The 16671-nt window shown below is 40.2% G+C and overlaps 1 protein-coding gene across 4 annotated transcripts in view; it reads left to right on the top strand.

The window, feature by feature from the left end:
* Nucleotides 1–16671, top strand: part of DYM (dymeclin) — a 341383-nt gene that overhangs the window by 64210 nt on the left and 260502 nt on the right. For all 4 annotated transcript variants that reach the window (XM_077899788.1, XM_077899791.1, XM_077899790.1 and 1 more), the window contains one exon: nucleotides 11634–11706. In XM_077899788.1, coding sequence (XP_077755914.1) covers nucleotides 11634–11706 — 73 coding nt within the window. The remainder of the gene's footprint in view (nucleotides 1–11633; nucleotides 11707–16671) is intronic.

Genomic DNA, 16671 nt, shown 5'->3' with positions numbered 1-16671 from the left:
TTTTATGATACTGAAATATGTGGTCTTTTTCTAAAGACAAAGGGAAAGGTTACCATTATCTTCTGATATTGCCAAGGATTTGTTGTTGTTTTTTTTTTTTTTTTTTGCCAGTGGTTAGGAGGGTCTGTAGTTTTCAAGATGGTGTGTTTCATTTTGTAAAATTAAAACTTACAACCTAGAAAGTAGAAGGGCAGAATGAGATTCTTAATGAAATACGGGGAATATGGCTAACTTTGAGGGCAAAGACATTGTTGCTAAGGTTCCTGGGTTCATTTTTTAAAGCACATCTCTCTCATTAGGCTTTTTGTCTACCTAGAGCTTTATACGTCGATTTTGAGTTTGACAAAATAAATGTCTTCAATTTACTATTGTGATAATCTATTTATTAAAAATATACTGATGTTTAAATGGAGCTTTTAATCAGAATTGTTTCTAGCATGTGTTAATTTTGTTAATGCTAGGCTTTGTTTTTTTGGTACCGAAAGTGCCAAAACAGCCCTCATCAGGGAGTTGAAAACCTTTCCACAGAAGGTCTAGTAACAAGAATGGAGCATGTTTACCTCATGGTGCCTGAAAGCTAAGCCAGCCAGGAACCTCCAAACCCAGCACTTTGTTTTGCTTTATGTCAAACTGTTATGCCTGTATTGTACTTTAAAATAAATGCAATAATACTGTGTTAACATAAAATTATTTGTCATTATGTACCATTGAGTGAGATAGACTGTATTTATTTTGAGGCCCAGAAGGACCCTCTTTGTACCTGCGCTCTCCACTCCTATCCAAGCTTGAGAGCACAGTTTTGTTATATATCCTATATAACTTAAAGTGAGGGCAGTGTAAAAATGACACTTTTCCAGCCATGGGCCACATGATCAAGATGGTTGTCTTACCAAAAGAGCCACCGATGAGGTCTAATATTGGTAATCTGTCCATGTACTGGCAGATTGTCCTTTTTTTTATATGGAGTTAGCAATTCAGAATTTTATATACAGTCTTTCATTTTATTCTTTCATTTACAGTTGAGTCTACTGTTGATCCACCAGTTTTAAGTAGTAAATATCCTTTTAAGGTTAAAGGCTTCCCATTTTTGGCATACATAATTTTCATTTTCATCTTTTAGTCTTACTTGTTGCTAGTTTGAGATTTCTACTTATCACTAGTGTGAGTTCTTTTTACATTTTATTTTAATGTCTTTTTACAATTTATAGAAGTAATAAAATGATTGCACAGATAGTTAAATGGTAAAAAACAAAAAAGAGTTCATTGCACAATACCTAAAAACATCTGTTTGTCAGCTAGAATGTGGATCTCTGCATCAGGTGCAGGGATAGAGAATAGCAGTACAGGTTGTTTGGAGATTGAATTGAAAGCGGAGGACCGTCTTCAAACAGTTGAGCAAAGTCAGCTGAGGGATTTGAGGATTTTTTGTTTCTGATTCACTGTCATTCTGTGATGAGATGGTTGTTGCTGGCACTTTTGGTGAAGCCTGCTTTATGAGGGTCATATGACTCCCCCTACACTTCCCCGTTTGTAATAGAAATTTTGTGAACTTTTCTCCGCAGGCTATGTAGTAGTAGATTGCTTGCTAGAGGGAATTTGTATCATTTTGTAATTCTTCCCACTATTGCATGCCTCTGAGAGTGGTCAAAGGGGATAAAAGCTAGCCCTAGGCAAAACTCTCAAGTACTACAAACTTGTCTGTGTTTTCCCTTTGCCTTCAGAGTGAATAGGGTCCTCTATCTTGATGACATTGCTTGTTATCCCCAAGGTAATCACTGATACCTATTTTATATTTTTCTATCTCATAAATCCAGTATGTTAAGTCTGTAGAGGTATGAATTTGTAGTTCATTTCAGCAAGCACTTATGGTGGTTTGTTTATGTATTTGATAATGTTGATTGTGAGTTTTTGCTTGTTCAATCTTAATCTGATGCCCCAAATAAGGGAGGGATTTGCATTGGTTACTAGAGGGATCTAGACTGCACCACCCGAGGCCATTTAGCCTCCTTCAGAGGTTCTTGGCTTAATGTGACAGCTCAGGTTCAGCTTGTGAGTGGCAAGCTGGTGTCTAGGCTTTGTGGCTTGGAATTGGCATTCATCGGTAGGGTTACCCTACCCTTAGAGTTTGTTTACTGCTCAGTGTTTTACTCTAGATTCAAGCCACAGTTTGTTTGCCTATGGTTCTTTTTGGTTGTGGTGCAAGGGTCCTTGGAGATTTCCTTTACTTTCTGGAAGCCCATCAATGCACTAAAAAGTGTACTTTAGCCAAGAACTAGTTGTTTTCTACTAGAGGCCTCTTTGGAGTAACTACTCCACGAATAACTGTCGCCAGTGGAAGGCAATTATAGTTTCTTTACAAATATTTTTACTTGTTTTTTTTTTTAATGATGGAAGAAGCCTTTGGAGATTGAGACTGATGACAGAAGCCAAAAAAAAGGGGGGGGGGAGAGCTGGATGGAAAGCTCAGGGAAGTGGGGGGCGCTAGGATCCAGAGCACAGAGAAGGAGTGTCAATTTGCTTTGGAGGAGGCTCCCACCTGTGCCAGCAGTGGTATGTGTGGCACTGAGGCCTTGGAGGATCCGGGTCATCTGCCTAGAGCTGGGCACATGTAGCCAGTTATCACGGCTCTGTGGAGGGCAGAAAAGAGACTTGAGGCTTGTCATGCCCAGGTAAAATGGTTGTTTCACCATGTTTCCTCAGCATAAAATAATTTCATATAAATTGATTTGAAAAAATTGTTTATTTTGTGGGAATTGCTCTCATGCATGGTGGATTGAACCCACATGTTTATCTGTGCTTTCTTCTGAAACCCCAATAAAATATCAGTAAAGAGACTTACAAAGTCATCAATTTGTTACTAAGAGGAGGAAAGGGGAACACAATGTTAATAACATTTCGCAAATTGGAAAATTGAGTAATGATGAACTTATCAGTGAAAGCTAAAGGCCAAGTGCCTTCAGGGTCACAGAACTCCAGGAAACAGCCAGTTCTTGCCATAGAACCCTCAAAAGGCTTAGGTTTGGAAGTACTAGGTGTCTCTGAAGGCAGACACCCAGGAGGAGTGATTGAAGGAAGCAGCTGAACGCTCAGCTCCTCTCCTTCACCGTGCGTGGTCAGAAAACCACCCCTTCCCTGGTTTAATACTAGAATGTCTTCTCACTGAGGCCGAACCAAGAGGGTCTTCCTGCGGGAACTCTGGGGCACAGTGGAGGGGTGGGGGTACTGAGAACAGGGCGAGGAGCAAAGTCTATGAACAGAGGAGTAAGGCATCTGGACTTGGCACTGGAGCTGTACCCACTATGTCCCCTTCCCTGCAGAAGGTTAATGTATACTTCTGGAGAAAATGAACCAAAACCAGGAAAAAGATGTAGAGATGCTAATGCTCAGGTGTCTCTCGATAAAACCGCTCTTACCTGCCCACTGGGAGCCATCACTTGGCAGGCTGCACCTGTGGGCGCACAGCTTCTATTAGCTTTGGCCTCCTTCTGGCAAGTAAATGGAGAACCAAGGATCCTGAACAGTTGAAAAAAACTTCCAACTTCTGAGAGATCCAAAGGAGAAAAAAAATGATAGAAGATGGGATATTTATGGAAATTAAAAAATAATCCAAAAAAATCCATAATCATACCTCTCTAATAATAACTACTTTCCTCTTCTTTGTCCTCTGGCTGAAACTCTTTGGAAGTACCTTCAAAATCTATGATGTATTCATTTAACTAAATGCAGTAGAGATAAATCTCCCTCCTTTGAAACTAGTTTTGAATTTTTTCAGATGGCTGAGGTGCTTTGGCTCCCAAGGAGTCCATTCCCAGCCCCCAGTCTACATATGTGTTCTGGGGCATCAGCAACGCTTGATGAGGGCAAGGCTGTGGATCTTCCACATGGACACTGGGGCACTGAAGAAACTCAGTAAGAATGAAAAATTAGTCAAGAAGCTGGCCAAGAAGTAGGATGCCTTTTTGGCTTCAGAATCTGTGATCAAGCAGATGCCTCAAATCCTGGGCCCAGGCCCAAAGAAGACTGACAAATTCCCTTCCTTCCTGTCCCACAGTGAGAATGTGGTGGCCAAAGTGGATGAAGGGAAGTCCACAATCAAATTCCAGATGGAGAAGGTGCTGTGTCTGGTGGTGACTGTTGGCTACATGAAGATTATAGATGAGCTTCCATATAACATCCATTTAGCTGTTAGTTTTCTGTTGTCCTTGCTCAAGAAGAATTGGCAGAAAGTTTGGGCTTTATATATCATGAGCACCATGGGTGAGCCCCAACGCATGTACTGAAGCACAGCTTAATAAACCCTACTGCTAGCATAAATATATATACATATATAACTCCTACAACTCAGGGAAAAATAATCTGATTACAAATGGGCAGAAGATCTGAAATGATCTGAAATGATCTTTGGATCATTTCCAAAGAAGGCAGCTAGCCAAGAGGTATGTGAAAAGATGCTCAACATTACTAATTATCAGGGAAATGCGGATCAAAACCACAATGAGCTATCACTTCACACCTGTTGGAATTGCCTGTTACCAGAAAAGACTAGAAATAGCAAGTGTTGGCAAGGATGTGGAGCAGAGGTAACCCTTGTGCAACGTTGGTGGGGATGTAATGCACTGTTGGTACAGCTGCTACAGAAAACACTGTAGAGTTTCCTCAAAAAAAATTAAAAGTAGAACTACCATAATTATCCAGCAATTCCATTACTGGGTATTTGGAAAAAAAAGGAAAACACTAATTAAAAATATATATTACCCGCATGTTCATTTCAGTATTTTTACAATATCAAAGATATTGAAATAACGTACATGTCCATTGAATAAAGATGATGTGATATATATATATACACTGGAATATTATTCGATCATAAAAAATGAAATCCTGCCATTTGCAATCATGTGATGAACCTCGAGAGCATTAGGCTAAGTGAAATAAGTCAGAGACAAATACCATATAATCTCTCTCATATGTGAAATCTAAAAACCTTTAAATATATAATCATATATCAAGCTCACAGATGCAGAGAAGAGGTTGAGGGGGTGTGAGAAGTGGGTAAATTTATTCTTTAGTTTACATAAATTGAATGTGAAAAATAATAAAACTGAAATTTAAGAGGAAAATAATTTGAATTGGCCTAGAATCTAAGTATGTATTATGCAGTGCAATACTCTGTTGCATATATATTCCATATGGTTAGTAGTTGCTCAGTAAAATCTATTTCCAACCTTTGTCCAACATACCATGAAATTGCTTTCTATCCCTTTCTGTTATCAACAGTTTTTATACTGTGCTCAACTTAGAAATAAAAATGGCATATTTTATAGTAAAACCTGGAAGACTGTATTGTCTAGACTGTGTTGTCCTTGAGTATAATTAGAAACATTTCCATTTGACTAATTAGAAACATTTCTTAATAGCAGACAGCCAGAATTACTGTGATTTTATTGGAATATGTGAGACACAGTCTTATATTGTAATGCATTAAAATGTAGATCAATTTTCATTTTAGGAAAGAGTCCATCTGCTTTTCCTTAATTTATGATTATTTTATAGATGCATATTCAGTTTTGCTCCTTAGAAGTTTAAATGATTTTTAATACTGTAGAATAATTCCAATACTAGTTTCACAATTGAACTGCTAATTACAGTCTCTACCATGGTTTCCGAATATAAATTTATAGTAAATACAATTGAGCCTATGTGTCTTCCATGTTAAGGAAGTCATTTTTTCTCTGAACTTTTTAGGCCCTAGGGGAACCTGTTTTTGGAATACAGCTCAGTCGTTACTTGATTATGTTTTTAGTACTTGTGTTTGGCATGGTGGAGCAGCATTTAGAAACCAACAGCTTGACTTTGTGCGTGAAAAGTAAACAATGAGCTCTCTGTGTTGTAATATTTCCATGTTACCTGATTTAAATGACCCATATGTTTCTTTTTTCTGGCTGCTTTGTTTTCCACCAATGCTATTTTTTCCCTCTTCCTTGAGTGAGTGCTTTTTTCATTATTCTTTTCTCCTTCTCTCCCCTTCCCTTCCTACTCTAGTGGAAGGTATTGGATGATAACAGTGTCTTGTTCTACTCTGGTTCCCTCCCTAGGGAGAATGTGGTGTTTTAGCGCATGGTGTCAGTGGGTGCTGGACGGCTGTTTCATTGTGTAGATGACTGGAGTCGTAAGGGACCATGTATATCGTCTGGTCTTTCATCTGCTTCCCCTGGTGTCGCTCACAGGGACCAGAGAGGTGGGCTCAGGGCTTTAAAGCAGGGGAACCCCAGATAGAGGGGTGAGATTTCAGTGACCTCGTTGTACATAATACTCATAATAACAGTTTATATTTATTAATTGCTTCGAGGTTATTTCTAAATTGGATATTTAAATCCAAGACTTGCAGTATGTGTTGATGAATGCATAACATGTCACCTGGATGTGTAAACTAATACAGAGTGTTTTGTATGTCTTCCCTCAGATGGTTTATAGTATTCATTTACCAGGGGCTTGTGTTTAGAGTCTTCAGTGAAACATGGGTTGACTGACTGGATTTGTTCAACTTTGTATAGAAATGAGTTTTTAAAAATAGTTTGAGGGTTTTTTTAAAAATATATTTTGGGGGGAGATTCATTTTTTTTTTTTAAGATTTTATTTATTTATTCCTGAGAGAGACAGAGAGAGAGGCAGAGACACAGGCAGAGGGAGAAGCAGGCTCCATGCAGGATGCCCGATGTGTGACTCGATCCCTAGTCTCCAGGATCATGCCCTCGGCTGAAGGTGGCGCTAAACCGCTGAGCCACCTGGGATGCCTTGGTTTTTGTCTCTTTAATGAGTCTGGATTTGGATTCAGATCTAGTTTGTGCCACTTACTGTAAGTAAACTGACCTCTTTGAGCCTTGATTTCTTTATCTGTAATATGATGGTGATGATCATACCTACTCCTTAAGAGTTATTGTCAGGATTAATATGACATAAAGAGTGAAATGCTTGGCAACAGTGCCTCTCAAAGGGGAGAGTACTCAGTAAATGTTAGCTATGAATATTATCTCAGAGAAGCTAACATTGAAAATATAAGCATGTTTGGAGCTATAAGAGGCAATTTAAAACTCTTTGACTGGGACGTCTGGGTGGCTCAGTGTCTTGAGCATCTGCCTTGGGCTCAGGGCGTGATCTTGGAGTCCTGGGATCGAGTCCCGCATCGGGCTTCCCACAGGGAGCCTGCTTCTCCCTCTGTGTGTGTCTCTGCGTGTCTCTCTCTCTCTCTCTCTCTCTCGAATAAGTAAATAACACCTTAAAAAAAAAAACTCTTTAAGAGAGAAAAACTCTGAGTTTAAAACTTCGTAATAAACATACTGAATCTCTTCAAAGTCCTTTGCTCAAAGATCTTCAGTTTACTGTGTCACTGACCCAAAGATTGCAAGGACTTTTCAGATTCTCTTTCCTGTGAGAAATGCATGAGTGTTACTATAATTTTTGGCAGGTGAGTTTATGTTTACTTGTTTTTATTGGCACTAAAGAAGATATTTGGCCTCAAATGAAAGCTGAATGATACAAACATTGCTTGGAAAAGAATGCAGTATGAATGACTTGCTTAATGTCAGACCTGGTGAGCAATCAAATCTTGTCACTCTTCGATTGATACACACTACTTGCTTTTAGATTAGTCCCAGAAATAAGAATATGGTATTCTTATACTAAGGATGTTTTGTTTTAGTAAATAGAAGTTGTCTGAGATTTCAACTAGAAATTGCTTATTTTTGTCATTTGTTAGAATTTTGGCCTTGAGGGCAGCCCGGGTGGCTCAGTGGTTTGGCACTGCCTTCAGCCCAGGGCCTGATCCTGGAGACCCGGGATTGAGTCCCACATCAGGCTCCCTGCATGGAGCCTGCTTCTTCCTCTGCCTGCGTCTCTGCCTTTCTCTCTCTCTCTCTCTCTCTCTCTCTCTGTCTCTCATGAATAAATAAATAAAAATCTTTAAAAAAAATTTTTGGCCTTGAAATAGCACATTTCACTTCTATGAAATGTATTTATCATTTATTAAGTTGATAACAAAGTTGTGGACATACTCCTTGATTGACTTAAGCTGTAATCTTGGTGCAAGTCATGATTTAGATGTCACATGGAATAGAATCCAGAATCTTCTTCACTGCGCTAAGATTTGAGGGTGAGATGTGTTTACATCCCCTTAGAAAAATATCCAGCCATCTGTGGTTCCTTAGCATTTGTTCCCTCACTTAATTAAAAATCTTCTGATTTCTTGGCTGGACAGGGGTATACCTTAAAGTGGCTTGCTGATATGGTCTGGAATTTTCTTTAGGGAATCAAGGAATGTTTTTAAATGTCCTTACTTGGGTCTGGGTCACTGTGTTCTCTGGGATGAGCCAAGGGGTGACATTTCAGCAAGCTTGTATGAATTGTATATTATATGCCAACAGATCAGCTTGGAGTAGGTTATCGACTCACTTGGGTTATGTCGGATGGCTTTGGCAATGAGAAGGATTTTAGTTATATAGACTTTTTATTGTGCAGACTCAGAGACCAGTGTTACTTATTTCTAAATTTTACTTTCTTCATGGTTTGAGCTAAGCCTGGCATTTCTAGAGTGAGATTTAATATAGCTAATGAAGTTGGTTCTTGCCATGTTTTCTTTGTAGCATTGGTGGGCATTTTCAGTGTGATTCAGTATTCTCTTCAAGCACTGCACTCAACTCCCAGAGGGTTACTGTGCCAGTTCTGGCTATGGCAAGGCAGGAAGGAATTTTTCATAATTTCTGAATACCAGGTGATACTGTGGTGTAGGAAAAAAGAATTGCTAAACTTTGAGATTTCAAGTACTTTGATGCTTCGGAAATAACCACTAGATTCGTACTAGATCCTAGGTTTGGTTTGGCAAACCTGTTTTGAGTGTAGGTTATGTGTTAGTGTTAAGCTCTTTGTCAGTCATCATCCTCAAAGAGGACAGAGTTCAGGGGCACCTGGGTTAGCATCCGACTCTTTTTTTTTTTTTTTAAAGTAAAGATTTTATTTATTCCTGAGAGAGAGAGAGAGAGAGAGAGAGAGAGAGAGAGAGGCAGAGACACAGGCAGAGGGAGAAGTAGGCTCCATGCAGGGAGCCCGATGTAGGACTCGATCCCGGGTCTCCAGGATCACGCCCTGAGCTGAAGGCGGCACTAAACTGCTGAGCCACCTGGGCTGCCCAGCATCCGACTCTTGATCTCAACTCAGGTCTTGATCTCAGGGTCATGAGTTCAAGCCCCGTGTTGGGCTCCACACTGGGCAAGCCTACTTTATTTTTATTATTTTTTTTAAATTTTTTTAAAAAAATTTTTATTTATTTATGATAGTCACAGAGAGAGAGAGGGAGAGGCAGAGACATAGGCAGAGGGAGAAGCAGGCTCCATGCACCGGGAGCCCGATGTGGGATTCGATCCCGGGTCTCCAGGATCGCGCCCTGGGCCAAAGGCAGGTGCCAAACCGCTGCGCCACCCAGGGATCCCAAGCCTACTTTAAAAAAAGAAATATAGAGTCTCATAGAGGCCTGCCTACGTATAGACTGAAATTATGGTGTAATGTAACCAAGGTAACAGTGAAAGACATCTACAAGGCAAGATGTTTATAGATGATTATTTTTATTCAGAGTGAAGCAAGAGAGTTGGTTTTTTTTTTTTAATTTTTATTTATTTATGATAGTCACAGAGAGAGAGAGAGAGAGAGAGAGAGGCAGAGGCAGGCAGAGGGAGAAGCAGGCTCCATGCACCAGGAGCCCGACATGGGATTCGATCCTGGGTCTCCAGGATCGCGCCCTGGGCCAAAGGCAGACGCTAAACTGCGCCACCCAGGGATCCCGAGAGTTGGGTTTTATGGAGGAGAGGAATACTGAGGATAATTAGGTGGTTAAACATTAGCTTTTTAAAAAGTCAGGTTTTTGTTTTGGAGGGCATTCTCGGCAGAGGGAATGTCATTGAGGAGTCATGAGATGGCATGTAGCAGGTTGCCCGGGACTGTTGGAATAGAAATTGTGAGTGATGGGGGAGATTATGGTAGAACGGGGTATGGGGCCTGTGTTTTGGAGCGTCTAGCATGCTGAAATTTTTTTTTTTTGGTACCTAGTTTTTTCTGATAACTAGTTTTCAGCTTAAAGTGGTTGCAGAGCTGTAAGCCAGGAGAGGAAAGGAGGGAGTTTAGTTAGCTTCATTTGGCAGTGGTCTGGAGTTTGGGTTGGAGAGGAGTACGATTGGAGGTAGGAATACTAGTTAGGAAGGCTGAAAGAAGTTCAGGAGTGAGTTATAATTTAGTAAGCTTAACTGAACTGACATGATGAAATAACAGAAGCCTGACGGGGAGTGTGGAAAAGTGGGAACATCAGAGAGGTAGGCTATGCAATCGAGTGGACCCAGGGCTTGGTTAAAAAAGCATAGGAAAGAGTAGTTGGGGCTTGGACCCTGGATTTTTTTTTTTTAAAGATTTTATTTATTTTTTCATGAAAGACAGAGGGGGGGTGCGCAGAGACACAGGCAGAGGGAGAAGCAGGCTCCATGCAGGGAGCCCGAGGTGGGCCTTGATTCTGGGACTCCAGGCAGGCACTAAATCGCTGAGCCACCCAGGGATCCCCCGGGCCCTGGATTCTTGATGCAGTAAAGGAAGCAGAAAGAAGCAATAAGTGGCAAAGATGGGTTCTGTTTTGAACACGTGGAGTTTGTGGTGCTAGTGATGCATCTACATGGAGATGGCTAGTAGGCAATTGGATAGAAAGATAAGGAGTTCAGTGGAAAGGCCAAGAGGAAAACTGTCGCTGTAGGAATCACCAGTAGTGATTGATGAAGGACATAGGGAGTGGGAAGAGGAGAAAGGCAATGGTGGAATTCTAGGGAAAGCACCAACAGTTGAAAGCAATTCTGGGGAGGCAGATCCTGGGAATGAGCAGAACGAGTAGATTGGAGACAAGGTTTTGGAGAACCTGAGGGGAGAGTGAATTTTATGAAGGAATTGGTGTTAGTAGTGTCTAGAGCCATTAGTCACACAAGCTGTTGGTTGGCTTTGGAAATTAGACAGTCACTTAGAGCAGTTTGGGATAGGGGAGCATTTCCACTAGCATGGTAATTTTCATCCTGCCATTACCACTTAGTCTGTGATTTGGGAAAAGCCATTTTACCTTTGGCTCTTTATTTGCAAAGACGTGGAAACCCTCTTAGTGGGTTTCAGGCTGTGATCTGTAGGGCCCTACAAGTTCAGAAAAGGTGCTTTGAGGCTCATCAGGGAGACCCAGCATTTGATCGGGTATTTGCTGAGGGAAAGAGGTACAGGTGTTCTATTGATTCAAATAAAGCAGCAAGAACAACTTGATTTTTGGGGGTCTATTTTATATATTTCACTTCATTATAAAATTTCATTTGAAAAAACACAGTATAGAAGAGATTTGAAAACTTCTGGCCTACAAGAACCATAAAAGACTTTGACACATTAAAAGTTATGTAATAGCTAATGTTCAAAATTCCTTGGTTTGGATTTTATTTGAGGTCAACTTTAGTGTCTGAATTTGTGTAATAATAACTTGTTATTCTCATTAGGAATGAAGACTGAGCTTCTAATTCTAAAAAGCTCTATTCTATTTCATATTTTCTTAAAAAATTCTTAATGTGTCTTACCAGGTTCTGACTCTGAAGATCTTTTGGAAGAATTGCTCTGTTGTTTGATGCAGTTAATCACTGATATTCCGCTCCTGTAAGTTCTGGCCAAGCCAGGATTTATCTTCTTTGTATATTGAGTATGGTAATTGATCACATCGAAGGATTTGTGGCTCCTGGTGTAGTGTTTTTATGTGTATATTTCTGTGTCCATCCATGGAGTCATTCTGTATCTTTGGCCTAATAATATTTATACTCTGACTATGTGTTATCAGAACAAGAATTTTATAAGGGGATATTAATCAAACTCTTTAGGAATATTGAACAAATGATAGCCACAGAATTAATCTCTTATTAATTAAGATAGTGGTATCTTACAGATCTCTGTAAACAGGGTGCAAGAGAATCTAATCCTTTAATATGTGGTGGAGGCAACTCATTAACCACCCAGGATTCTCTCCTTCCTTCTTTCCTGATTTCCTTTTTTTTTTTTTTTTTTTTTAAAGATTTTATTTATTCATGAGAGACTCAGAGAGAGAGAGAGAGAGAGAGAGGCAGAGATACAGGCAGAGGGAGAAGCAGGCTCCATGCAGGGAGCCTGATATGGGGCTTGATCCTGGGACTCTGGGTTGACGCCCTGGGCCAAAGGCAGCCGCTAAACCACTGAGCCACCCAGGCGTCCCATTCCTTCCTGATTTCTGACCACTTTTGGAGAGATGAGGTTTCCCTTTCTAGCCTTTTTTCAAGTTAGGTGTGGTTACCTGAGATGTAGGGGAACATCCTCCAGTAAAACTTGTGGGTAAACCTTCTCAAGAAAGGAGGTGTATCTTTCTGTTCTTGACAGCCTTCTTTCCTGCTGTCTGGAATGTGGACAAGATAGTGTCAGTTGTGTGTCTTTCTTGCACCATGAGCCCAGAGACCCACGGAAAATTCTGCTTTGATATCATTGAGCTGCTGAACCAAAGTCATTAACTGCCAGTGAGTGCCGCCTCGCCACTTTCACCCCACTTTCATTCGCCACCCCAGTGCCCCCTTGGCAGACTTCTCATGTGAGAAAAACATATCCTGTTTGTTTCCTGTAACTGGATTTCTGTCATTCCAGCTGAACGCAGTTCCTATATGGTATAAAATGTTCCTTTTAAAGATGTTACTCTTAACTTTTTTTTTTTAATTGTCTCTCTGGAGCCTTTTTAGACATGTTTGTAATTGCTTCTCCCCACTAATCAAATTTGAATGCCTCAGATAACACCTATGTCTCTTTGTGTACTTTGTGGCCCTTTGGAGGGACACAGAGCATTATAATATCTATGAAGGTTTTCGTCCCTGAAGAATCAATTTTCACTCTCTTGGGGGTGATATCACTCCAGTGAGAATGTATATTTTAAAGGACTTATTATTATTATTTTAAAAGATTGTATTTTTAAGTAACCTACACCCAACGTGGGGGTCACATTTAATAATCCCGAGATCAAGAGTCACATGCTCTACTGACCAAGCTAGTGAGGCACCTCTAAAGGAATTCTTTTTTGAATCAAGAAGAAAAGCTTAAGATTGATCCTTACAGAACCTCAGTTAACACAAGGATATCACTGTATGCGTGCTATTTGCCTGTGGCCCAAAAAGGAAGGACCAGGTATTCATGAGAAAACAGGCTCCTGGCCTCTGCTGTGCATAGCTGCAGCATCTGGGACTATAGTCTAGATTTAGAAACTCCCTCTGAGAAGGAGAAGCACTGAGCAGGGGACACCTCCCCCCCAACCCCCCAACATGCGGCTCGATCCCAGGACCCTTTGATCATGACCTGAGCTGAAGGCAGACGCTTAAACCAGCTGAGGCACTCAGGTGCTCCAACATCTCCAGTGTTGTCTGGGGACCAGTGTGTGCCCAGCTTAGTTTTCAGGCACCTCAGGAACTAGATGTGGCCCCACGACATGGTTTGGGCCAATGCAATGTAAGCAGAAGTCATGAGGTTGCAGAGCTTGTACCTTCGGTTTTTTTGCTTGTTGCCCTTCTCTTCCTTCCTGGGATGTGGAGGCAGTGCTGGGGCCATCTTGAAACTATGATAATGAGTGCCACATGCAGGGAATAGTGTCCCAGGAGCAGGGACTATTAATGATACCGGGGAACCATTACCCAGCCCAAGATGGCGTATCTTTGGATTTCTTCTTAAGTGAAAAAAATAAACACTTATTTTGGTTAAGCCACCGTGGTCAGGTTTCTGTTACATGTGGCCAAATGTGGGAAGGGGAACACATAGATTGTTTACTATTTACTTGTCATTGTATGTGCAATACTTCATGTGTTCTTAATTTTAAAAATAGTTCCATCTCTATTATGTTTATGTTATTACTAAATACTAGCGATTTAGTGTATAGCCTTAGTGAGTACATTGGTTTTTTTCCACCTCCTTTGTTAATAAAATGTCTTGGTGAAGTTAAGGGGAATAGAAGTAGTGAATCTCGTTAGCTGGTAAATAAGGCTTGAATACAATGAATAGATCAGTCACTTAAACACTCTTGAGGAGCAAGCAGACAGTGTTGTAATATATCAAACATTTCAGTGTTTTAATGTGTTTATACTTTTTAAATGAACTGAAAATGCACAGACAACCAGATGTCTTGTATTATGTACACTCAGCTTTAACCAGCTGCTGAAACAATTTCTTATGATTTAATGTTCTTGGAACTCCATCCTACAAGAAGGTTTGTCTTGGTAACAGTTTCCATGTGAAACCAAACTACTACTTAAGTGTTTCATCTACTATAACCATAGTGCAGGTTTGTAGGTCAGCTTCTGACTTAAGGGGGAATATTAACTTGAAAAGTAGGGATGCTCTCATACCTCACCATCACCAGTCTCACTGTAGACTTGTCACATTTAACGTCGGCAGGTGTGCAGCGAGAGGAGTTTGGTGTTAGTGGCCATTGAGGGGTAGTCAAAACTCACTTAAACATTTCTTACGAGACTGTGAAATCATTCTATTAATATTGAAAGCAAGTGATTACCAAGAGCACAGATAGATATTTAGAGATCTATAAACTGTTTTTAAGTGATACTTTATTATTAAGAGAAAATGGTGAACTGCAGTAGTTTAGATAAACTCCCAGAAGTTGTAGGAATTCACTTGTAATAGAGCTTGACTTTTAAGTAGTTAGTTGATACTGCTTCTAAGACAGGTTGGGTGTTTTGATAAAATGATAATTCTGAGATACTTCAAAGTCTGATTAAAACGTACATCTTCCAGACATCCTTTCTTAACTCCATACCTCTCAGCATTTATATATTTGAAATAAAGATGAAGTCATTCACAGGCTCATGACGATGTTTTTCAGTGTATATTGGGCTGATCCCACTAGAACTGAAATAAGTCTGCCAAAAGTAAAAGCCTGTCTTTGTTATATACCTTGGCCTCAAGGAAGTGCATGGGAAGGAATAAAGTTTAAGATGAAGGTATTTTTCTCAAGACACTACTAGTGCAATATGAAGAACATGATTTGGCGTGCCAGAGTTCAAAATGCAACACTTAGAATTTGCAACAGTGGATCAGTTCTCACAGTGTTACGGTTGAATTGGATTTCTTGTCTTTTTATGTGTTTTTGGTGGTGTTTTTATGAAAGCTGTCACTCTTACCTTCATGTGATGATGCTTCTGTTAGCCTTAGATCCTAGCCCTTTCTCTGGTGCCACTGCTCCAGACAAGTCCTTGTGAGGTCTGCTCGGAGTGAGCCATTCCACTGGCCCCAGGCCAACATACAGTCTCTGAGATCCATTTATATGTTCTTCTTATCAACCTGTGAACTCAATCCTTTAGTTCTCAGCCTGGCCCTCATTTGCAGATTTTTTAGTTATAGTTTTTTTTGTTGTTGTTATAGTTTAATAAGAATGTTTTTCTTTATTTTTGGGGGGAGGGGAGAGAGAGAGAGAATATGAATGGGAGAGGGAGAGAAAATCTCAACCAGACTCTGCACTGAGCCTGACATGGGGCTTCATCTCATAACCCTGAGATCACCATTTGAGATGAAACCAAGAGTTGGATGCCCAACCACCTGAGCCACTTGGGTGCCTCAGAATGCTTATCTTTTTTTTTTTAATAAGTTATGTATTGATAAGGCTGAGATATTCTTAATTGATTGCCTTCACTGCCTTTTTCTGGATGTGTGTATTTGTGCAGTGTGACTTTGTCTACCTCTCTAGTACAGAGGACACAGGTGTCCCTGCTAATTTGGAACATACCAACCCACTCCTGTATCAAGGGCCTTTGCCCTCTCTTCTTCTTCTGCCTTGAATATCTCCCTTTAGATGTCTGCATGGCTCATGTCCTGACTTTCATGCTTCCTTCTGCTCAGAGGAGGTCTGCTTCTTAGAAGGTCCACCCTAACATAACACCCCTCTCATTCTCACACCTTTGTTTTTACATTTACCACTGCTTTCCGTATTATCTGTTATTTCTCTTGCTTGTGTTTCTCAAATAACATTAGAAGGCAAGCTCCATGAAAACAAGGACTGTTCTTGTGCCTGTGTTTGTTTTGCTCACTGCTGTCATCCGTAGTATTCGGGCTAGCCTGGCACATAGTAGACTCTCAACAAATATCTGTTGAGTGAGTAAGAGAATAGGGGCACAACTTGTTCAGTGTACTTAATGCATTTTGTCTGTCATCATCTGGTCTATATGACACATTCCATTGCAAATGTAGTGGCTCAAAGCCCTTTGCAGTCGTATATTGTATTATAAAATATTGTATTATAAAATATAGGTGTCTTATATATAGTCAAAGTAGAAAGAGGCTGTAGAAACAAACACTGAGAATGAACATCTGACAATATTTAAGGAATTGGTAGTTATAAATGCTGAGGGGTATGGGACCATATAGTTTAGGGGCAGTCAGCTTTATATCTCATCAGTCCTCACATTATCCCTTCACAGTAAAGTAAATTCTCTTTCATTAGGTTCATTTTCAAAAATGAATATTGGGAATATACTATTGTCTCTAACATCCTAGGTCCTGGACAAAGAAAGGTGTGACTTCTGAAGAGCTTAGAGATGAACAGATACATAGAAAGAT

The sequence above is a fragment of the Canis aureus genome, chromosome 6, assembly GCF_053574225.1.
Source record: "Canis aureus isolate CA01 chromosome 6, VMU_Caureus_v.1.0, whole genome shotgun sequence".
Classification (NCBI taxonomy): Eukaryota; Metazoa; Chordata; class Mammalia; order Carnivora; family Canidae; genus Canis; species Canis aureus.
The sequence above is the reverse complement of the archived record's forward strand: the minus strand, read 5'-3'. Positions and strand labels throughout refer to the sequence as shown.